Consider the following 24,386-nt stretch of genomic DNA (forward strand, 5'->3'; position numbering starts at 1 on the left):
CGCGACCGAGTTAGCAGGAGAGAAGCGGGTCCCGGCAACCATAAACCGAAAACTGAAAAGCCGTCTTCGCGGCTCTGTAACTCGAATTTGGGGAGGATGATACAACCAGAGCTAGTGGGGTGCCCATTTCGCTGAATGCGCGGACAGCAGGCACTACCAACCCTCCCCTCGCTGGGTGACTATTTCCCGGAATCCCCAGCCCTGCCCCCTTCCCAGGGGTCCTAAAAGAAACCTAGAATTGTCCATTAACGTTAGTAATATCTTAGATGGCTCAAGCCCATCCTCGGTTCAAAGTGCATTCAGTAGGGTACGGTCCTCCCGCCCTAGAACACTGGTGGTTTAAGACCATACCACCGCCCGGATCTTTCTGGCCAATCAGGAGCCACGTCCTCCGGCGCGCTCCTTTCCTGCCCCGCCCCTCCCGTCTCCATGGGAACGCTCTGAGTGTCCAGTCCGAGGCCTGAGGCTTTGGTTTTGGTCAAGCAGGGTGGCAGACGTTGTTTGGACGGAGTATTTGAGTTGGTCCCTGTTCCTCTCCAGAGGCTCGGTAGGTGACGCGGACTCTCAGGAGCACATAACCAGAAGCAGACAAGGACGAGAAGAGCTGTGGCAGAAGAGAGAGGGCCAGGTGTCGAGAAGTCGCTCAGGCTTAGAAATCTAGGACTCGCCTGTAGGTGAGTCCTTCACAACCGCCCTGCCCACGTTAAAACTGAAGGGGAAAGAGAGAGGAGGCAGAGGCAACTTGGATCCTCAGGCCGGGGTGCTCCGGGCTGGGAGGTGCTGAGACGAAGGTCTGGATGCGGAACAGAGGCTGCCTGTGTCTCCGCGGCAGGAGCAGAGGCCCTGTGGATCCTGCTCTGCGAGAACAGTTTGTACGTCTGAACCCGGAGCTTCAGATGTACAAACTCTGGCGGCCCTTGGTGCGTATGGGGGAGTACAAACCTGTCCTGCTCCTGGAACACCATGAATCAGTTTTCTCTCTAGAGAAAGAGGGCTCTTAACTGTTTATCATTTTCTCCAGGGACCTGTGATCCGCAAGGGAGGGCCAGAGTGGCAAAGACTAATGCCCCCATTTTACAGGTGAGGAAAGTGAGGTCCTAGGAGGTCTAGAAGTTTGGTCTTTTTCAGAGTTCTACAAGTGGCTGGTGGGATTATGATCACGTCGTGGAAGCCCTAGATCTGAGCTCTTCTGCTGAGACTCTATACTTTGATCTAATAGTAAATCCAATATTTTTGTTGTAAGAAGTGGGGCGGGAGAGGGTGATGGAATTAACCTTTCTATTTCACTGACTGAACAAAATTTTAAAAATACTTTTCAAAAGAAGCTTTTTAAGTGTGCTGTTATTCCAATTGTTTGTATTTTTCTTAATAATAAACTAGGCAAATTTTGATGCTCAGAGAGGTTAAATTACATGGAAAGCATCTGTATTCCTGGAGCGACTTAACTTTGAGATCAAATTCTATGTTTTCATGCCCAGGCTAGCACTGTACTTTTCTAGATGTTCAGAAATGAGGTCCTGAGTGCAAATTCATATAAGTCTCCTTTCTGGTCTTTGAAAGGGCACAGAAATGTTCTTGGGCTCTTTCTGACATCTTTCTGGGAGTTTCGGGGGTCATACTCAAATCTTAGTGCATGGGGATTGTAGTGAGTTTGGGAATTTCAAGTCATGCCAGTCTTTTCATTCCTCTCTCTTCTCTCTCAGCTCAGCCTTCTCAACACTCCACCCTTCCCTAGAAAAGGAGCACAAAGGAGGAAAGAATGGCCACTCTTTCCCTCACAGTCTGATCCTGGGTGAGTAGGACTGTCTTCTCTTATTTATAAAATGCCCCTGACTTCTCCGTGGATAGCAGGAGTAGAAGTGGCAGCAGGGATGGAGGGACCAGACTGAATGGAACTTGTTCCTCATTTGCCTGGGAAGCTTTCAAGCCTCCTACGCAGCAAGCCCCTGCCTCCCGCCCAGGGTCTTTTCTTGACATTTACTCATTCAGCCAGCCAGCCATTCAAGTCTACTATATAATTCATACTGTCTTTGATACCCTGAGATAAATAAATGTCAGAATGTATTTCTTTAACCTTGGGCAAATAAACCACATGAGGTTAGCAAGAATTTCTAGAGTTACCACATGTTAAGCAGTGCTGGAATGAGTGGCAATTTTAAGTAAAAGATAGGAGCAGGTACTCAAATTTGAATTATTATTATGAATTGGAAGATATCATTCCAGCAGGAAGACCATCACTGAGTCTCCAGCAGAATATGAGGGGCTTCCCTGGTGGCTCAGTGGTAAAGAATCCGCCTGAAATGCAGGAGCTGCAGGAACCGCAGTTTTGATCCCTGAGTCAGGATGATCCCCTGGAGGGGTAAATGGCAAACTATTCCGGTATTCTTGCCAGGAGAATCCCATGGACAGAGGAGTTTGGCAGGATCAGTCCATAGGGTCACAAATAGATACGACTGAAGTGACTTAGCACACATGCACATGGAAAGATTAGTATACATACAAAAGTTCGAATCATGATAGATAGGCTCCATGAGGGCAAAGAATGTTCCCAGTATCTAGAACAATGCCTGGCATATAGTAAGCACTCAATGAATAGCTGTTGAATATGTGAATGGCTGTTGTATGTTTCATTTTTTCATTTAACATATGAAGTGGACATTTTTCCAAGTATGTTTTGGTAGCATGAGTTTTAATGGCTATATAATCTTTCATCCCAAGTGTATACCATGCTTTATTTAAATTTTCTTTTATTGGGAAAAACTTAAGTATTTCCCAATATTTTGCTATTATAAGCAACTTCTAATAAATATTCTTATAATTTATTAAGTGTATTTCTATTTCCTCAGGATATGTTCTAGGAAATGAGATAATAGCATCAAAGAATACAAACATGTTTTAGGCTTTTGAAAAACTTGAGTTCTTTTTTAGAAATATTGCATAAACTAACTGGTACAACCATGTAATGAAAGATCTTGTGTTGCTGAACCTTTACCAGCATTGAATATTTTTAAAATTTAGCCTTGAATTGCATCTTTTCAGTGTTAATTAAGATTGATCATTTTAAACATATACTTCTTGATCATTTGCATTCCTTCTTTGATAAAATGACTGGACATACATTACCTTTTTTCCTATTGATTTTTTTCCATATGATAAAAGGTGTAATTTGTATATAAAATGCAGCAACCATTTGTTGTATGGTATAAGCATTACTCTAAGTTATTTGTCTTTTACTTTTAAGGACTTTGTTTATATAACTTAAATTTGCATAAGTGAATCTTATTTCTTTTAATTTATATGTATAGTTTTATGCTTTGAAAGTTCTTCATCCCAAGTCTAATAATACATAATTACTTTTCCTCAGTTATTTCTTATGGTTTCAAGTATTTCTATAATTTAACTCTTAAACCTATCAGGTATTTATTTTGGTGTGAGAAAAAAATACAAAGAATATATGGAAACGTATATGTGGAATTTAAAATACAATGACAGCATGGGTACCCACCATATAGACCAGCAAATACTTTTAAAAGCCCCCTGATAAGCCCACAACTTCACTCTTCCTTCTCCTAAAGAAGCAACTGATAACTTAAATGTTGTGTTTGGCATTCTCTAGCTTTTGTGTGTGTGTGTGTGTGTGTGTGTATAGTTTTAACTACCTATGTCTGTATCGCTAAACAAAATTGTTTAGTTCTGCCTATTTTTAACATTAGATAAATGGAATCACTGTATACATTTTGTGAATGGCTACTTTAGCATAAGTTAAGATTTTTACAGTGCAACCATGTTGATTCATGTAACTGTAGTTTATTTTCACTGCTGTGCACTATTTCACAGTATAAAAAACAGCTTATTTATCCAAAATAAATTGTGCTTTCTGGATTATTTCCAGTGTTTTTGCTACTACAGCAGTCATACTCTAAATGCTCTTACACATATCCTCTGGTATTCATATATAAGTTTCTTTAGGATACAAACCTTGTAGTGGAATTTCTGGGATGTTGAACTCCCTATTTTCTTGGACTTCCCAGAAAAAAACAATCACACCCTCTACAGATAATTTTGTCTGCTTGCACTAGCAAATGCTTTCATATTAATGGCTGTAAAATAGTGAATTTGTAGTATCCTTGTTTCCAATTTTGATGGGAATGCCTTTATTGTTTTACCTTTTGATTTGAACTGTTTTTGCATGTCTTTGTTTTGGTAACTTGCTTTGTTGGTAGCTTTAAATGAAAGACCAATGTTGAACTTTAAGAAATACCTTTTGGACATTGATTAAAATAATTATATGGCTTTTCTTATTTGACATTATGATTATGGCTTATAACTAATAGATTTTCTCTTATGAACCTTCCTTTGCTTTTTTGGAATGAGCCACCATTTCATCATGCTATAATATACTTTGGTACTGTAGCAGATTACATTTTCCAAAGATGGCCATACCTATAATTTATCCTATCCTTCATGCTCTTTCTGCAATGTGACTTTCACGCTTCTGACCCAAAGATGGGAGCTATGACCCTTCCTCTCAAATCTGGCTGGGGTGAGTGTTTGCCTCAGCCAATGGAGAACAACCCTGGAGAACAACTGGAGAACACTGAAGAACAATGGAGAACTCAATGGAGAAAACCACAACAGCAGAAGTGATGCTATGTGACTTCCCATGCTAAGTCATTGAAAGGGTGCAACTTTTGCTTGCCCGTCTCACTCAAGAAACTTGCCACCATGTTGAGAGGTAGCTCAGGCCACAAGAAAGGACTAAGTAGAAAGAAACTGAGACAGCCAACCTGCCAGCCGTGAGTGAGCCACCCTGGGAATGAATCCTTCAAGCCTATAGATGACTGCAGAGCTAGCTGACAACTCCACAGAATCTCATGAGAGGTCCAAATCAGAACTGCCCAGCCAAGCCTCCCTTGAATATCTGACCTAGAGAAAGCATGAAAGATAGTAATCACTGTTTTAAGCCACTCAATTTTGAAGTAACTAGTTATGTGGCAGTAGACTATAAACACAGGTGTTGCTAAATTTTATTAACCTTATATTTTACTTTATTTACTTCTGAAGCTTGTTGGTATTCATTAATATAAATCTACACTCTTCGGTCTTTTGCCATCTCTTTTCTTGAGTTAAAATTTTGATAATTTTTTATATGCCTTGGAATAATTTAATAGAATCAAATAATCTGCTCTCTGAAAATTTGAAAGAATTCATTTAAGGAAACTTTTGGGTTGTTATTGTGAAAGTCACGTGTCTTCGACAACTTAACCAATTTGTTTCAAAATATCTGATGTGTTCATGGCTTTTCCCTTTTCTTGGGGCCATATCAAAAGGTTTCCAGGAGAAGATAAATTCCCATCCAGATTTTCAGATTTATTTTCTATAGAATTATGGAAAGTCCCCACCTAATGTTCAGTTAAACTTTTATCTATTGTTTTTTCACTAATCTAATTTCTAATTTTTTTGTTTGTGCCCACCCCTTTTTCTTTTTTTTTTGTAGCTAGTCAGGGGTTGATATATTTTCTTGTTAATATTTTTCTCACAAAGAACTGGCCCTTGGATTCATTTAACAATGGTAAATGTTTCTCAATTCCAACACTTTCTTTTACTGACTTTGTAATGTTAACATTTAAATGTTTAATCCATCTAGTGTTCTCATTGTATATGCTATCAAGTTGGAATCCAACTTTATTTTTTCTCATATAATCAGTTTCACCACTATCTAATATAAATAATCCATTCTTTCTTATTTGATTTTTAATACCATCTTTATTGTTAATAAGTTTTCATATATAAACAAGTACATTCCTTATTCTCTGAATCGTCAATTCCATTCTACTGGCCTATTCTGATTTTACTGCTGTCGTTTGTTGATATGTTGATATTTGGGAGGACAAGTGTTCCTTGGTTTACTTAAGTCTTTATGGACTTATTTTCCCTCCCTATAAATTTTAGGGGGAAAAGTATATTCCTCAAAAAATCCAGCTAGAAATTTGACTGGAGGTATATGAATTTGAGTCATCACATCCAAGAACATGTAGGCATGCTTCTTCTTTTATTCAGATAATCTTTTTACTACTTCATTGGAATCTGAAAGTTGTCGTCAAAGATAAAACTTTTATAAGATAGCTTTTTTTTTTTTTTGCTGTTGTGAATGATATCTTATTTCCTGGTAATTGATTGCTGCTATCATAATGCTTTTGCTTTCTCTTGTCTGGTAATTTTGCTGAGCTTGCTCATTAATTTATGGTTTATCTATATACTTTTGTTTTCCTAGGTAAATGACTATAACATATGCAGATAATGACATTTTATGTTTTTTCTTCTAATCCTTATCTCTTTTTCTTTTCTTCTAGTATTTGTCAGAACTTTTAGTACTATTTTGAAAGCAGTGATGATGGTGTATAGCCTTATCTTGTACCATCATAAAAGAAATACATGTAAAATTTCTCCATTAAGCTTATTGTTTGATGTGGATTCTTAATATATAATCTTTATGAATTTAGATAGGTTCTTTTTATTTCTAGTTAGCTAAAAGTTTAGGACTTATATAGGTGGTAAAAATTATTATCTTTAGTATACAATTTTTTTGCATCAGTTGAGATAATCATGGTTTTCTTCTGTAGTCTATTACTAGAATGAATTATGTTGATTAATTTTTCATGTTGAACTCTTCTCCATTCCTGTTATAAATTATGCTTTATCATGATGCACAGTTTTCATATATTTCTGAATTAAGTTAGTTAATATCTATTTAGGACTTTCTACATATTTATCAAACTTAAAAATGGGCCTATAGTTTTATTTTTTTGTTTTGTTCTTATCAGGTCGTGTAATCAAGATTACACTGGCCATATAATGAGTCAATAATTTTCACTTTCTATTTTCTAAAATAATTTGATTGTAATAGTAATTAAGTAAACATTTAATCAAATGTTTATGTAAACATTTGCTAGAACTCAACTATAAAAGGGCCTGTGATTTTTGGGAAGAGAGAAAGAACTGGCTGCCATTTCAGTTTCCTTACTAATTGAAAGTGAAAGTGAAAGAAAGTGAAGTTGCTCAGTCCTGTCCAATTCTTTGGGACCCCATGAACTGTAGCCTACCAGGCTCCTCCCTCCATGGGAATCTCCAGGCAAGAGTACTAGAGTGGGTTGCCATTTCCTTCTCCAGGGGATCTTCCCCACCCAGGGATCGAAGCCAGGTTTCCCACATTCCAGGCAGACGCTTTAACCTCTGAGCCACCAGGGAAGCCTATTACTCTTAAAATCTCTTTTGACATTTTATATTGGCATTGTGTACTTTACTAGGAATTTGTCCTTTTATATAGATGTTCAAGTGTATTTGCAGATAGTTCATAATGCCTTTGTCTTATTTAAAAACTTACACCTGTGGTTATTTACTCATTTTGTCTTATATTTTGTTTGTAATCATCTTTTAAAGAAAATCAGACTTGCAGAGATCTGACTTAAATTTAAAAAAAAATTTTAATTGAAGAATAATTGCTTTACAGAATTTTGTTGTTTTCTGTCAAACCTCAGCATGAATCAGCCATTGGTATACATATACCCCCTCCCTTTTGAGCCTCCCCCCATCTCCCTCCCCATCCCACCCCTCTAGGTTGAAACAGAACCCCTGTTTGAGTTTCCTGAACCATACAGCAAATTCCCTTTGGTTATCTATTTTACATATGGTAATGTAAGTTTCTATGTTACTCTCTCCATACATCTCACCCTCTCCCCATGTCCATAACAAAGCAAGGCAGCAGTGGAGAAACAGACATAGAGAACTGACTTCTTAAATTTTTAAGAGTATCTTTTGACTTTATGCATTTTCTCATCATCTGTTTATTGCACCTTCGACTCTCAGCTTTATTCTCCATTTCTGAAGTTTGCTTATTTTTTTTAAAGCGGGAGGGTTTCTGTTTTCTAAGTTTCTGAGTTGAATGCTTAGGTTGATTATATGTAGCCATTCTTATTTCCTTTAAGTACTTTTTTATTTGGATCTTGAAAAGTTTGAAATGTAATTATTATTATTCAATTCAAATTTTTCTTATCATTATATTTTCCATTTAAGGGCTATTTAATATATTACTTGGTTTTTTATTGTTAATAGTTCCTAATTTTATTACATTCTATGTAAAGAATGTATTTTGCATTATATTAATCTTTTGGAGTTTATTTAATTTCTTTAATGGACCACTACATGGCCAATCTTTTAACAGTATTGAAGGTGCATGAAAATGTGTTTTTAGTGTTTCAGAAGTCAAGAGTTCAACACAGATAAAATAGCTAGTGTATTAATTGTACTGTCTAGTCTTTATATTGTTGAGTTCTTTGGTTTTGCTTGATCTATCATTTTCTGAGAGGAGTTTATTAATAATCCATAATTACCATCAATGATGTATATATCTCCTTGAACTTATGATAATTGTTACTTCATACATTTTGAAATTTTATTTGTGGATGCAATTTAACTATTTTGGATATTTCCTTACTATTTATTTGAAAGTGAAAATCACTCAGTCATGTCTGACTCTTTGTGACCCCATGGACTATACAGACCCCATGGAATTCTCAAGGCCAGAATACTGGAGTGGGTAGCTGTTCCCTTCTCCAGGGTTACTAATATATAAAAACCTATATTTTTGTTCCTTATGGTATTTTTGCCATAAATTTTTTTATTGTGATATAGTTTACATATAACATTATATTAGTTTCAGGTATACAACATAATGATTCTACATTTGTATACGCTGTAAAATGATCACAATGTCTAGTTAACATCTATTACCATACACAGTTACAAATTTTTTGCTATAAATTTTATCTCAGCTGAAATTAAATTTGTTATTACAACTTTCTTTTGGTTCATATTTGTGTGGAATGTTTTTCTGTCCGTTTATTCTCATGTTTTTTCTTTTTAGTGTATCTCTTCTAAACCACATATTGAATTTTATTTTTTTAACCTACAAATCTGTCTTTTAATCTGTGATAGAGATACTTTTAATAGTATAGAGCTATACTATTATTTTTGCTATCATATGCCTTTTCTCCTTTCTGTTTTCCTTTGAAACAGGTTGTCTTCTGTTCTTGCTTTATTTTTTATAGATTCTACTATGGTTCTTCTGGTAATTGCTCTTAAAACCCATGTTGACTTTTATTTACTCCTATTGACTTCTTAAACTTGTATCTAAGTCATTTTTCTAAACAGACAAGTATTTGGCACACTCTCATGTCCCTTTTGGGGAAGGAAATGGCAGCCCACTCCAGTGTCTTTGCCTGGATAATCCCATGGACAGAGGAGCCTGGCAGGCTACAGTCCATGGGTCACAAAGAGTCGGATACGACTGAGTGATTAACCCCCCTGCACCACGTCCCTTTTCTCTTACCTCCCATGCATCAGTGCTCGTATTGTCAACAACTGTGGGGTAGGTGTAGATGTACTCTTTTTCCTTTTTTGTTCTTAGATTTTCTTGTTTTTACTTGTTTTATGATAACAATAAACTTTACCAAGGCATTTGATAATCTTTCCTTGTTATATCTCATGCAGCCTTTCCTGGATTTGTTTCTTTTCTTAAATGACTTATTAGAAAAATAGGTAAGTGTATATGTTTAAAGCATATTTAGGGTGACTCTTAAAGAATATAAATTATTAATATATGTATGGAATCAAAATCATAGAGGACAAAATGGGAGGAAATGAAAAAATAAAAACTAAAGACCGGAATGGATGAAGTAATTTTTAAAAATAATAAGATTTTAGAAATAAGTCCAAATATATTAGTAATCACAATAAATGAACATGGATAAAACTTACCTATAAAAAAACTGAGTCAGAGAGAGTTGATGAAAAACATGATCTTGCTCTGTGCTATTTACTGGAGACCTACCTAAAGTAATGCCATGAAAAAGGTTAGATGTATTAATCATGAACAAAACGTGTAGCTAAGAATGTGTTTCAAATTATATATAGCAAAACCTGAAAAAATTATAAGGAATCAAAATTTCAAATACTTAGAGAATAATTTTAACATCTTCTTGAAAAGGACCTTTAAAGAAAATTTTAATTATTGGAGAGATAACTATGTTTATGGATGGGAAGATAAGAGGGCTATCAAGTTTACATATTGTGGGGGAGGTTCATTTATACAGAAAAGAAAAAACTGAGGTTTTCAAACATTTTGGAGAAATGGTGAATCTTGGTTGGTACCGGAAAAACAACAAAACTGCATCTAGGACACTTGTGCAAGAAAGTAAGGATGTTTTCAAACACTAAAAATGGTCATGTCACAAGAACTTGAGGCCAACCGGAAAGAATTCCCACTAGCCAAAGATAAGGGAGGTTTGAATATCTAAAAGTAAAATGACTACAATTTGATTGAAACATATCAAATATGTAAAAATCAATGAATTCATAAAAATGCTTAAAAGCAAAACAATTCAAATCATACTAGTCACATTTGGTGGTTACTTTGTCCCAATCTATGATCTAATTACTCTGCAAATTAATTTTCTTAAAGGGGGTAGTTTGGGAAATAAATTTTTATCCTGACTTTTTTGATTGGACTACATTTCAGGGTAACCAGAAAATCTGTGATGGGATTTCTTTAGAAGAATTATAGCTTGCATGTATACAAGGGATAGTAGAATTAGGAAACCAGTTTACAATGTTTAATGACATAACATATCTAAGAAATGATCATCATTTACTTCCAAAACTTTAAGTGAAAGATTTATGGGAAACATTAAAATGGGAGGTCGGAACTTGAAAGCACCTGAACCCACTACTTAGTTAATTTAGCAGCCCTCAAGTATTGTAACAGGAAGTGTATAACAGGTATTCTTTCCAGAAAAAAAAAAAAAGAACTTTAGTCTTCACAGGCTTCTGGAATAAAAGGACCAAGTACCAGGAATGGAATAAAGAACAAGTTAAAACACCACAAGGAAACAATTAGCCAAATTATTGATGTGGATGTTCTGTAGAAGTGCTATTTAAAGTGTGGTCCCTGGAACAGCAGCATTGTCATTACATGGGACTATTATTACAAATGAATCTTGATTCCTATCTAGGACCTAATAAATCAGAATCTCTGGGGATGATGTCCAGGAAACTGTGTTTTATCAAGTTCTCCAGGTGATTTTGATGCTTAATGAAGTTTGAAAACCATTGTTTTACAGGATAAATGTCTGGGTTTCTTTAACAAATCAATGGTGCGATGAATTTTTTTAAAAAGGTAGGAGGTAACTTACAGAACAAGAGAGATTTAAAAAACATTATCAGTTTAGTTCAGTCGCTCAGTTGTGTCCAACTCTGCGACCCCATGTATTGCAGCACACCAGGCCTCCCTGTCCATCACCAACTCCCGGAGTTCACTCAAACTAACGTCCATCGAGTTGGTGATGCCATCCAGCCATCTCGTCCTCACTGGGGCTGGAGGATCCACTTCTAAGATGGTTCTCACATGGCTGTTAGCAAATACCTCATTTCTCACTGAGGACAGAAGGCCTCAGTTCCTCACCACATGGGCCTCTCCACAGGGCTGCCTAAGTATTCTCACGGTATTTTAGGTAGCTTCTCCCAGAGTAACTGATCCAAGAAAAAAGCAAGGAGGAAGAAAAGTGAAAGTCGCTCAGTCTTGTCCGACTCTGTGACCCTATGGACTATATAGTCCATGGAATTCTCCAGGCCAGAATACTGGAGTGGGTAGCCTTTCTCTTCTCCAGGGAATCTTCCCGATCCAGGAATCGAAGCGGGGTCTCCTGCCTTGCAGGTGGATTCTTTAGCAACTGAGCTATCAGGGAAGCAGAAGGAGGAAGATGTAGTGCCTTTTACGGGCTAGTCTTAAACATTGCACACCATGGCTTCCTCTTTGCATTTTCTTCTATTCATCAGAACTAAGTCCTTAAGACCAGGCCACATTCAAGGAAGTGGGGAACTAGGCCCCACCTTTTGAAGGGAAGCATATCAAATAATTTTTGGACAAAATCATATAATCTTGGACATACTCAAAAATGACCACAAATAACACAGGCCTATATGTACTGAAATGGGAAGTTGTACACTATACATTACCTGAAAAAGCAAACTGCAGAATTATGATGTCTTTGTTATGAAAAAAAAATTAGTGGGGTATGTGTGAAAATAAGGTCAGAACGGACACAATGAAAATAATAGTGGTTATTTCATAAGTTATTTGTGGAGGGTAGACTTAATTTTTACTTATATTATTTTAGCATTGTTACAATTTTTATGAACTTACTTTCAGTAAAAGATACTAGACTCTTAATCTCTAGTATATTTTAAAAATAAATTCTTAAATCTTTCTTAAAATGACAATCAAAACCAGTAACAACAGACTGGGTTTTATATACTGTACTTTATAAAAAGTGAAGGACCAGTGAGTTCATTTCTTTTTCATACTGACACCAGTTTGTCAGTTTCTGAGAATCCCAATTTGTATGTGTTAAGTAAACTTACTGTCTTTAAAATTTTTAGCATTTATAAACATTTAAAAAATAAATAGCACTGTATTTTCTCATTCTTGAATTCATATTTGTGATTAATGTTTCACTTTTCATGGGTTTTTATTTAGTTTATTTGGAAAATGGTACCTGGGTGGTATATTTTGAATCCTTGAATATTTCAGTATATCTTCCTTTTATCCTTCTATATTAACATCATATGGCTGTGGGGAAATCTTGATTTACCACCCTTCACAAGTTGTTTTTAACTTCTCTCACTTTTGCTTAGGAGGTAAAGCAGCAGTAGGCCTGTGTTAAAAAAACCACTACTTTGTAACTACAGGATCTTGTAATAGTTACTTAATCTTGCTAAATTTTAGATTCCTTTCTTTTAGTGTTGATAATAATACCTTACTGGATTGTTGTGATGATAAATGAGATAACGTAGCCTATTTCACATAACTGCCCCTAACTGCTAGATAATATTTAGCTGCTGCTATGATTATAATTTTATGATGATGATAGTTTAGTTTTTTTCATTTTATTGTAATCTCCTTAAAAGTATCTATTTCTTTTATTCTTAATGGTTATTGAACATTTTAAACTGACTTTACAATTAAGAATATATCATCAAAGAAATAAAATGAATTTGTTACACAGCCAACTTATGATCTGTTCTACTAAAATAATTATTTTTAGACAGAATACATGCATTATCCCTTCAACTTTCTAAAACTGCATAATAATAAAAAACCAAGAAATTAATGAACTTACAATGATGAAACTGAAGAGCCATCAGCAAATGAGAAATTTCAACAAAAACCTGGATGGCAACGTAGGAATAGTGATCAGAGCCATTTAGGGCTAAAGATGTTTTATCCCAGAGTACAGCAGAGTAAAACAGACAAGAAAGGAACTGATGAGCCCGTGAACTTTGGAGAAGCTCAAATCCATATACTATTTGGGGCAGAAGGCCAGCCATTAAAGACCACCCTAAAATATTTCCAGAGAGGAAAGAAAAAGTTACCTACAAAGGAATTTCAGTTTATTATTATTTTTTTAAAAATCAGTCTTGGCAACACTAAAACCTTATAAAACAGTAAAACAGTTTTAAGGAAAAATATTTTCACTCTAGAATTCTACACTCAGCCACTTGTGAGGGACAGAAAGACTTCAGGTATACAGTGATTCAAATGATTCTTGGGAATCTTTCCTAGTAACTATGTTTGGAGATTCTCCTTTGAAGAAAACCTCACCTGTTTCTCACCTTTGCTTTTTTCAGTGGCTAAAAAGTGTAATGTTCACAGGCTTGATTGAATTCATGTTGTTATGTGCCCTCCAACTAATGGAGTAAATCACAAAAGAGGAAGAGTCATGTGATTTTGAAAATGGAGCACTAAAGAGTAGCAGGCCCTGACTGGAACAGGAAGATAGACTTTCCAAAATAAAAGGGGTGGGCAAGGGAATGAGACACCTGATAAAACAGATTATATAAAGCCTTCTAAATAAATCAAGAATTTGAGGACAGTAAATTTATCAAGTAAAAATTAAACAGGTAATCCTCCCCAAAATCCTCCCCCCAAAATCCTCCCCAAATATAATCATATTCAAAATTATATAAGTGCTGCTTATTGATTTAACCAGAAAGTTAGCAATAATGCTATGCTGCTGCTGCTGCTAAGTCGCTTCAGTCGAGTCTGACTCTGTGCGACCCCATAGATGGCAGGCCACCAGGCTCCTCCGTCCCTGGGATTCTCCAGGCAAGAACACTGGAGTGGGTTGCCATGTCCTTCTCCAGTGCATGAAAGTGAAGAGTGAAAGTGAAGTCGCTCAGTCGTGTCCTACTCTTAGCGACCCCATGGACTGCAGCCTATCAGGCTCCTCCACCCATGGGATTTTCCAGGCAAGAATACTGGAGTGGGTCACCACTGAGGATGAAAAGTAGAGGTAGGAAGTAAATAGATGTCTAAAATGACCAATCATGAAGCAATAATACAAGCAACATGAAGTGATATAGTTGGCAAACGGTTCTTTTTCAAAGTGTGTAGACCTGGATCCTAGCTGCAGTACCTCCAGGTTCATGATCTTGGGAATTAATCTTTTTCAACCATTATTTACTAATGTGTAAATGGGGATAATAATAGTATCTGCAACAAAGGATCACTATAAGGATTACTTGAGATACGTGTGAAGTACTTACCTGGCCCAGTGGTTAGCAGACAAATGGTATATAAATGTTTCTTATGGTGGTGATGGTATTCATTGATTATATACATTATTTAACCACTTGACCTATGTTATGTCTCTTCTTACTTTTCTTGTCTTTCTTCATTATTAGAGTTATTTCTTTTTGGTTTACCACTTATGTTACATGCTGAATGCTTTTTTCGTTTTCCATCTTCTTATTTAGATTGCTTCCTCCTGGAAAGCTAATCTTCGACCAGATGGCAGTAACATTTGAAGATGTGACTGTTAGTTTTACTTGGGAGGAGTGGAAATTGTTGGATTCTTCTCAGAAAAAGCTCTACAGAGAGGTCATGTGGGAGAATTACACAAATGTCATGTTAGTAGGTAAAGTTATCCCAACTCTTAGGGAATAAGGTTAGTTTTTTCTGGGACCTGTTTTGTTGAGTATTTTGGTTCTTTATCTGATTGCTGTATTGAGGTAAAAGAGATTCTCAAAAATGGGTCTTAAATCACATGAAAAATTACAGAAAGAGAAACGATATCTTCCAAAATTTGGCTATATAATTAATAGGTGTCTGTGATTATTATTTGTGAATATTTTCTGGATTACACATAAAGCACAGATTTCCATCTATAATTTTGTGCAGTCCTAAGTTTGTTCTCGCTTATGTTCTATTTGTATGAGTTAGCTTTTGTTATATAACAAACTACCCTAAACTTAGTAACTTAAAACTTTGTTATGTTTCATGATTCCAATTGGTTACATGGATCTTCTATCAGGAGTGACTTGTTTGGGGCTAGATGCTCTAAAATAAAGCTGAATAGCCTTATTCAGATGTCTCATGTCTGGCAGTTGGTCAGTATCAATGTTATAATGGCCATGTGTTGACCATATGTCTCTCTTCAAGGAGGCCAGCCCAGGCTTATTTTGTGATCACAGGACTATCAAAACCAGCAAAAGAGACCAACCCCAAAATACAAGTACTTTTCAGATTTCTGTTTGTCTCACTTTTGTCCCAGTGGCCAAAGCAAATTAGAGAGTCAGTGTGTAAGAGGAACACCCAAAAATGTAAATAAGCAGAGAATTTTTTTTTACACAATCTACTACACTATTTTAGAACAAAAAAGAGAAACATGTATTTTATTTCTTATAATAATTTCCCAAATAGAGTAATCTAATTAAATCTCAGTCTTTAAGATGATTTGCATGTAGCCAATCACTTTCTTTTTTATTTCTAATAATATTTAGTAAGTAGTAGATGCTCAAGGTATGTTTATTGAATGAATGAGTGAAATGAATACATCTATGAATGAATAAACAAATGAATTTCATACCCAATATGGAGCAGCCTAAATCATAACCCTTCTTTCTCACTTGTGCCCATACATATATTCCTATAATTCTGGAGCTTGTTGACTTGAGATACTTGGAAATTTTTAAACATAGCTCTCATCTCACCACCGGATTATCTGCTTATATTTTAGGAAATTGGAAAGAGAGCTGCAAACCCCAGGAAGAAAGATTCAGCTATTTAGACCATGAAAATCTTTCCTGTTGGCAAGGCTGGAAGACTGCCAGCACTCCGATATATGAGAATAAAAACTATGTGGAAATGGTTCAAGGTATAGATTCCAAAGACCTAAAGCAGCAACACCTTTCTCACTATCAAGAATGGTCAACACTCCCCACACAAGTAGCAGGGTATGGGAACTATGAACTGACTTTTGAAGGCAAAAGTCCCAGGAACTTAAAATATACCAAGTGTATACCTTGTTGGGCCTTAGAAAAGAAACACTCTGAAGACGATGGTAGAAAAATCTATGTGAGTGATTCATGTGGTTTTCAAGGACTCAGATACCATGTTGGCATATCCAGGAAAAATCTCTCTCTGGAAAAAGAACAGAAGCTTATATGTCAGCATTCTATCCCAGGACAGGAAGCCTTTCCAGAGTACATTGGGGAGATATGCCAAAATTACCTGCTGAAAGGCTCTATGGAAGAGAAATACTGTGCATGTAAAAAATGTAAAGAAATTTATTACTGGAACTCACAGTGTGTTCTCCACAAGAGAAATCAACTTGGAGAAAAGTTGTATCCATGTTCCATCAGCCCCACAGGCTTCCCTCAGAGATCAGACCTATACAGACATCCAAGAATCCACATAGGTAAGCAGCTATACAGATGTGATGAAGTTGCCAGTAACTTTAGTCAGAGCTTTGGTGTTCACTTTCATCAGAGAGCCCACCCAGGGGAGGTACCTTATATATGTAACCTGTGTAGTAATAGCTTCAGTCAGATCCCCAGGCTTCACCATCATCAAAGATTCCACCTGGAAGAGAAACTCTATAAATTGCAGTGTGATAAGGACCTTGGTAGAAATTCATTGCTTCACATTCACCAGAGACTTCACATAGGAGAGAAGCCTTTTAAGTGTGATCAGTGTGGTAAGAGTTTTAGTCGGAGTTCAGTACTTCATGTTCATCAGAGAGTCCACACCGGAGAGAAACCATATAAGTGTGATGAGTGTGGTAAAGGCTTCAGTCAGAGCTCAAATCTTCGAATTCATCAGTTAGTCCACACAGGAGAAAAGTCCTATAAATGTGGTGACTGTGGTAAGGGCTTTACCCAGCGCTCAAATCTTCAAATCCATCAGAGAGTGCATACAGGAGAGAAGCCATACAAATGTGACACCTGTGGGAAGGACTTTAGTCACAGCTCAGATCTTCGCATTCATCAGAGGGTCCATACAGGGGAGAAACCCTATATTTGTCATGAATGTGGGAAAGGCTTCAGCAAGAGTTCAAAACTTCACACTCATCAAAGAGTGCATACTGGAGAGAAACCCTATAAATGTGAACAGTGTGGTAAAGGTTTCAGTCAGCGTTCACATCTTCTCATTCATCAGAGAGTCCATACAGGAGAAAAACCCTATAAATGTGATGACTGTGGAAAGGGCTTTAGTCACAGCTCAAATCTTCATATTCACCAGAGGATCCACACAGGAGAGAAGCCTTATCAATGTGCTAAGTGTGGTAAGGGTTTCAGCCACAGCTCAGCTCTTCGAATTCATCAGAGAGTCCACACAGGAGAGAAAACTTATAAATGCCATGAGTATTACAAGGGATTCAATCAGAATTCACATCTTTACAATAACTGCAGAAGAGAAACCTTGTAATTCTGTTCATTTTGTTGTAACAGCTTTAATCAAAGCTTCATTTTAAGCCTAGTAAATGCTGCTGGAAAAGTGCTATAAATAACCCAAATAATCCCAAGCACCATTTAAAATTTCCTCTAATTCCTACTAAGAATCATTTGCTTTAAGAAGAGATGCGTAGTATTAAAGTATTTTCTTTTTCTATCATATATATTAGGTATAGTAGTGTGTGTTAGTTGCTCAATTGAGTCTGACTCTTTGCAACCCCATGGACTGTAGCCTGCCATGCTCCACTGTGCATCGAATTCTCCTGTCAAGAATACTAGAGTGGGTAGCCATTCCCTTCTCCAGGGGATCTTCCTGACCCAAGGATTGAACCCAGGTCTCCTGCATTGCAGGTGAATTCTTTACCATCTTAGCCACCAGGGAAACCCCATATGCATAGTCATTATAAAATATGTAAATGAGTCAAGAAGAAAACGTCTCATCCTGTTTCATTCTAAGTCTTTTTTCTGTGCATTTTCATGTGCATGAAATCATACTGTACATTCAACTTTGTGTTTTCACTGACTTCAAAACATTTGCTTGTATTTTGGTTTGAATTGAAATTGGCTAGCTCTCAATGAACAGCAAGAATCTTGACTCAACTGTAAAGTCCCTTAGAAGCTACAGAAAAAAAGAAAATATGCAAAACCTGTGACTCAAACTGGCAGACAACTCAGATATGGAAGAATTAACTAACGGGTCAGTAAATTTCAGTTGCTTATGAGAAAAGATCAGAAAACACTGTATTTCCCTTTATCCAAGACCGGATATCGTAGATAATTTATTTCTGTCAACCAGAAAACTCAAGAACCATCCTTTTCTTGCAAGGGTGCTACACTCTGAAGTTACTATAACACACTCCCACCCATTCCCCTGCCCAGTTTTCTATATTTATGCATTCGTTTAGACCCTAGGAGGTGTGGAAAAATTCTGGTTATCTACAAAACCTAAGCGGGAGAATAGATACAGAACTCTCCAATAGTAAATGTCAAAAGACAGTGTGATAACACCTTCAGAATTGTGAGACTCAAAAATCTGTTATCACCTATATTTTTTCTTATCAACTAAATTGTCTTTATATCTATAGGTAACAGATAAGCAAAAACAACAAAAACAAAACCCAGAAAACATATGTACCTTTCTTAAACAGATCTCAAGAATGTGGAAGTCATAATGTAAAAGGACGGTAACAAACACTAAAATTAGTTAAACATGCAGTTAATTCTGAATTGTTAATTTGTTTACAAAACTTGAAAAATGTTAAAATAGTTGTACAAGAAGGTATTAATATAGAAATGCTGAGTATAAGAACATTATATATTAAAGACTGGATGGGATAGTAGGATTATCAGGTAAAGGAATCCAGGACACCCAATTAGGTCTGATTTTTCAGATCAGTTCAATTCAGTTCAGTCGCTCAGTCGTATCTGACTCTGTGACCCCATGGACTGCAGCACACCAGGCTTCCCTGTCCAACACCAACTCCCAGAGCTTGCTCAAACTTACATCCATCCAGTCGGTGATGCCATCCAATCATCTCATCCTCTGTTGTCCCCTTCTCCTCCTGCCTTCAATCAGGTTTTTCTGAATTTTCATCATATATCTGATTTGTCAGATCTACAATGATCATTTTTTATAAGCATGTCCCAAATACTGCATGGAACTTATACTAAGAAAGTATTTGCTTATATGAAATTCAATCTTAACAGCACCCTGTGTTTTTATTTGCTAAATCTGCCAACAAGATGAGGGAAGAATAGCAAAAGAAAGTACTCTACATTTATGGTCATATTAAATAGCATGGATTCATTACATTTTCTTGAATTTAACAATTCTAGAAATAAAGGCCTAAAATTTTTTTTTACAGAGTTCGAAATTACAATTAAAAGAACTAAAGAAAGCACATATATTTCAAAACAGGAAGATAAAAACAAAGAATATTCAGTCCCTAAAGCAAAAGGCAGAAAACAAAAACAATAGATTTAAAAAACTAGAGAATACATATCTAGGTGAGAGCAAATCAGATTTATCAAAATAGCTTAAATCTCCCTTTAAGTTTTGAAAACCCTTGATTGAATTAAAATTTTTACTTATATGTGATTCAAAGACTATAGCAAAATGATACTGGTTAATTGACCAATTTTCAACTTCTCAGTATTGATTTATTGATTAATCTTATTCATATAAGAGAACAGGCAAATGTTTATTAGGCAAACATAAAACAATATGTTTTAAAAGTTAATTTAAATGAACTAATTATAAACCATTAAGGTGGGTAAAAATATAAAAACCAATAACTTTCTAAATATTACAATAATCAGAAAAATACTATGGGTGCAAAATAGAGTTTGTAATACTAAGTGAAAGTCATTCCGTCGTGTCTGACTCTTGCGGCCCCATGGATTATACAGTCCGTGGGATTCTCCAGGCCAGAATACTGGAATGGGTAGCCTTTCCCTTCTCCAGGGGATCTTCCCAACCCAGGGATCGAATACAGATCTCCTACATTGCAAGCAGATTCTTTACCAGCTGAGCCACAAGGAAAGCCCTTGTAATAAGAGATGGCACAGGACACCAACAGATTAAAGCAATGTGTATATGTGCACTCAGTCATCTCCAACGTTTTGCAACCCCATGGACTGTAGCCCACCAGGCTCTTCTGTCCATGGAATTTTCCAGGCAAGATTACTGGAGCAGGTTGCCATTTCCTTTTCCAGGAGATCTTCCCAACCCAGAGATCAAACCCATGTCTCTTTTTGTCTCCTGCATTGGGCAGGCGGATTCTTTACAATTAGCGCCATCTGGGAAGCCCCTTAAAGCGATGAAATACCATTTTTTAAATTAACAAAAATTATAAAAGCTATTTTCAGTGAGTACAGAATGACTGATACTTATATACTGCTTTTGTTGAGAGTAAATTGATAGACTTTGGAAAAACTATTTGGTGAATCATAAGCCTTAAAATTGTTATTACTCATTCTCCTACAGTGATTTCATATCTAGGCATATATTCTATGGAAATAGAGTTACCTACTGTTACGGAAATCATATCTGCAAAGAGCAAAGCTCTACTTATTTCATACAAAAAGTGTTATATAACATTATGTTTCAGAATCTCACCAAAACAACAAAACCCACAGGGACAGAAGCTTAAATGTGAGAACTTGCTCTAGAAAGCCATTAGACGAGGCTACTCCTTCAAGAACTTATTTTTGTTTCTCTTTGGTTATCCACTCCTCTACAGACTGACTTCCTGTTCACTCTGTGCATGCTTACAGTCGCACCACACCCTTGAATATATGTATATATATTTTTCAATTTTATTGTCCACCACTAACTTGTAACTTCTTTCTGGGTCTCCAGATTTCTGAGTGGCAGGGAGATGATTGGTTCAACTTATAATTACTACCTCCTGACAAGTCTTTTAGTCTGGGCCAAACCATAGGCTAGTAGGTAAGCCTTTGGTTTGGCTAGTTTTGTTCAGATGTTAACTCTGGTGTTTTCAAACATGCCCTGGGAGCACTGATGTTCAATTAGGTTTCTCCAGAAAGTGGTGAGTCTGGGCCAAGCATTCTGAACTACATTAGAACACATACACAGGTAAATGTTCAAGATATTTACAAAAATATTTTTATGCTGTCCTCCCCCCCAAAATAGGGGAAAGGTCAAATTATGATGCATCTACATGATGTAATATTATGCAGTCATTAAAACTTTATTTTCCAAGAATGTTGTAAGGATAAGAATATACTTATGGTATTAAGAGAAAAAGTACAAGATATATATAGAACTCTATATAGGATAAGATTCTATTTATATATAAATATGTATTTATATTTTCATGGAGAAAATATTGGAAATATACAAAAATGTTAATGAGTTTGATAGGCTGAATTGTGGTTTTAATGTTCTTCATATTTTTCTGTATCTTTTATATTTTTATTGGTGTCTTAGTTTCATATAAACTTTTTTACATAAAATTTAAAATGTAAATAATGGCTACATATTCCATTGTGTGACTGTATCATAATATGTAATTATCTTTATATTATCAGGGATTTAATTTTTAATTTTTATATCATGAATTGAACTGCCATAAATGTGCTCATGTATCAAGTTTTCTATTACTTTAGGTAATTTTTATAATGATTTTCTATATTCAGTTATTGGGTTAAAAGGAAGCAGAAATATAATTTGGTAAAGAAATGGAATAATGAAATTACATGATACAACCAGCTACTATCAAAGAAGGAGCAAGCATGGAGGTCATGAGGCCATACAGTAGACATGACAACCGGGAGGTGTCAATGAGTTTTGATAATAGGAAGCAGTTTCCTTTTATAAAAGTTGAATTTATTTTTCACTTCATTAGTATGCCCACCAGAGTAAAACTGGAAAACACAGTCACTAAAAAATGAGTTTATTGTTTCTTCATGCTGAAATGCAGTTTCAGAGTCATCTCAAAGATCTTGTCCCCAAGGTGGAGGCTTAAACTTAGCCAAATCTGGTCTCTGGAATCCTGTGCTTTCACATCATTTGTATAGTACCTTCTATATAGGTATCATGAGTTCCCGGAGGGTCTCCAACTTCTAGCACAGCATTGACATACTATAAATGTTTTAGGAGTGGATACTGTTAAAGAGACAACATCATCTTAATTAACTTCACATCTTTGAATGATTTCAAGTCTATTGAGAGGAAAAGAATTTGGGGGGTTTAGGAGCAAAGAATCCACTAAAATCTTTACAGGTGCCCCACAAAAAGTTAAAATGGTAGTTGCACAGTCGCATCTGACTGTGACCCCACAGGCCGCCAAGCTGCTCTGTCCATGGGATTCTCCAGGCAAGAATATTGGAGTGGATAGCTATTCATTTCTCCAGGGGATCTTCCCCACCCAGAGATCAAACCCAGGTCTCCTGGCATTGCAGGCAGATTCTTTATTGTCTAAGCCACCAAGGAAGCCTGTTATTTCCAGTTCCTTTTATATGAAAACTGAGTCATAGGAAGAGAAACCTGACTTTAAAACTCCCCTACTCTTTAAACTACATCATTTTTTATATTCATAATGCAATTGAGAAGAAATAAAACTTTAAAACAGCATCAAGCAAATCACTGTGCAGGTTATCCTCAGGTCAGCTTTCTTTCTCCACTTTTGTATTATCCACTAAATAGTGAACATGAAGGAATTATTTTAGGATCAAAGAATCAAATAGTAGCTGATGCAGAGTATTGACTTAGATTTTTTTAATTCCAAGGGATTACACATTTTCATTCAGAAATCAAAACCACTGAGATGTTACCATTTTGTATCCATGAAGACACAAAGGAAAATTCTGTTATTCTGGGAAGTTTAATCTAGTAGCCTCTTCCTTTTCTTCCCTCAACCCTTTTATCTTTGTCCTTTTTAGTTACGGTTTCCTCTATGACGTGCATACAGGCACACCTCCTTTAACTGTTCTTCACAGATGTTGAGGTTTGGGTTTTCTTAATTGTTTACAAATTGAAGGTTTGTGGCAACCCTGCCTTGTAAGATGATGGTTAGCATTTTTTAGCAATAAAGTATTTTTAAATTAAGGTTATATACATTTTCTTTTTAGAAATAATGCTGTTGTACACTTAATGGACTATAGTACAGTATAAACATGACTTCTCTATGAACTGAGAAACCAAAAAATAAAATATGACTTGCTTTACCAGTTTTTGCTTTATTGAGGTGGTCTGAAACCGAACCCAGAGTATCTCCAAGGTATGCCTGTATTTTAGTATTAGACCAGATAGCTGGTTTTATCTTCCAGTGGGCAAAAGGCCCCTTTACTTTCCTGTTGTCTCCCACCTGGGCAGATCCTTATCAACACCCACTTTCTGATTGTCAGACAACAGATGAGTATGCTCCCATGTGTTAATTTCTGCTGGTTTTTCTTGTTTTCAAAATAATTTCTTTGCAGTATCTGCTATCCTTGGTAAGCCTGCATTCACATCTGTAAACATTCAGTTCAGTTGCTCAGTTGTGTCTGACTCTTTGTGACCCCATGAATCGCAGCATGCCAGGCCTCCCTGTCCATCACCAACTCCCAGAGTCCACCCAGACTCACGTGCATCCAGTCAGTGATGCCATCCAGCCATCTCATCCTCTGTCGTCCCCTTCTCCTCCTGCTCCCAATCCCTCCCAGCATCAGGGTCTTTTCCAATGAGTCAGCTCTTTGCATGAGGTGGCCAAAGTATTGGAGTTTCAGCCTCAGCATCAGTCCTTCCAATGAACACCCAGGACTGATCTCCTGGGTGAACGTGAAATCGCTCAGTGGTGTCCGACTCTTTGCGAGTCCCCATGGACTGTAGCCTACCAGGCTTCTCTGTCCATGGGATTTTCCAGGCAATAGTACTGGAGTGGATTGCCATTTCCTTCTCCAAGGGATCTTCCCAACCCAGGGATCGAACCCGGGTCTCCCGCATCGTAGACAGACGCTTTACCATCTGAGCCACCAGGGAAGTCCATCCTTTAGGATGGACTGGTTGGATCTCCTTGCAGTCCAAGGGACTC

General features: G+C 36.5%; 1 protein-coding gene across 12 annotated transcripts; it reads left to right on the forward strand.

The window, feature by feature from the left end:
• The first annotated feature begins 431 nt into the window (after positions 1-431).
• On the forward strand, positions 432-19,765 carry ZNF214 (zinc finger protein 214). Of its 12 annotated transcripts, XM_069555196.1 has the most exons (6): positions 432-674; positions 1,022-1,080; positions 1,704-1,792; positions 9,550-9,597; positions 14,872-15,032; positions 16,134-19,765. In XM_069555196.1, the coding sequence occupies exons 5-6, from the start codon at positions 14,906-14,908 to the stop codon at positions 17,822-17,824; spliced, it is 1,818 nt and encodes a 605-aa protein (XP_069411297.1). In that variant the 5' UTR covers positions 432-674; positions 1,022-1,080; positions 1,704-1,792; positions 9,550-9,597; positions 14,872-14,905; the 3' UTR covers positions 17,825-19,765. The 12 variants fall into 12 exon arrangements, with proteins under 12 accessions (XP_069411297.1, XP_069411299.1, XP_069411305.1 ...); XM_069555198.1 differs by lacking the exon at positions 9,550-9,597 and having other exon boundaries at positions 432-920; XM_069555204.1 differs by lacking the exon at positions 9,550-9,597 and having other exon boundaries at positions 432-920; positions 14,872-15,024.
• Positions 19,766-24,386: the final 4,621 nt, after the last annotated feature.

This window comes from Ovis canadensis, chromosome 15 (assembly GCF_042477335.2).
Source record: "Ovis canadensis isolate MfBH-ARS-UI-01 breed Bighorn chromosome 15, ARS-UI_OviCan_v2, whole genome shotgun sequence".
NCBI lineage: Eukaryota > Metazoa > Chordata > Mammalia > Artiodactyla > Bovidae > Ovis > Ovis canadensis.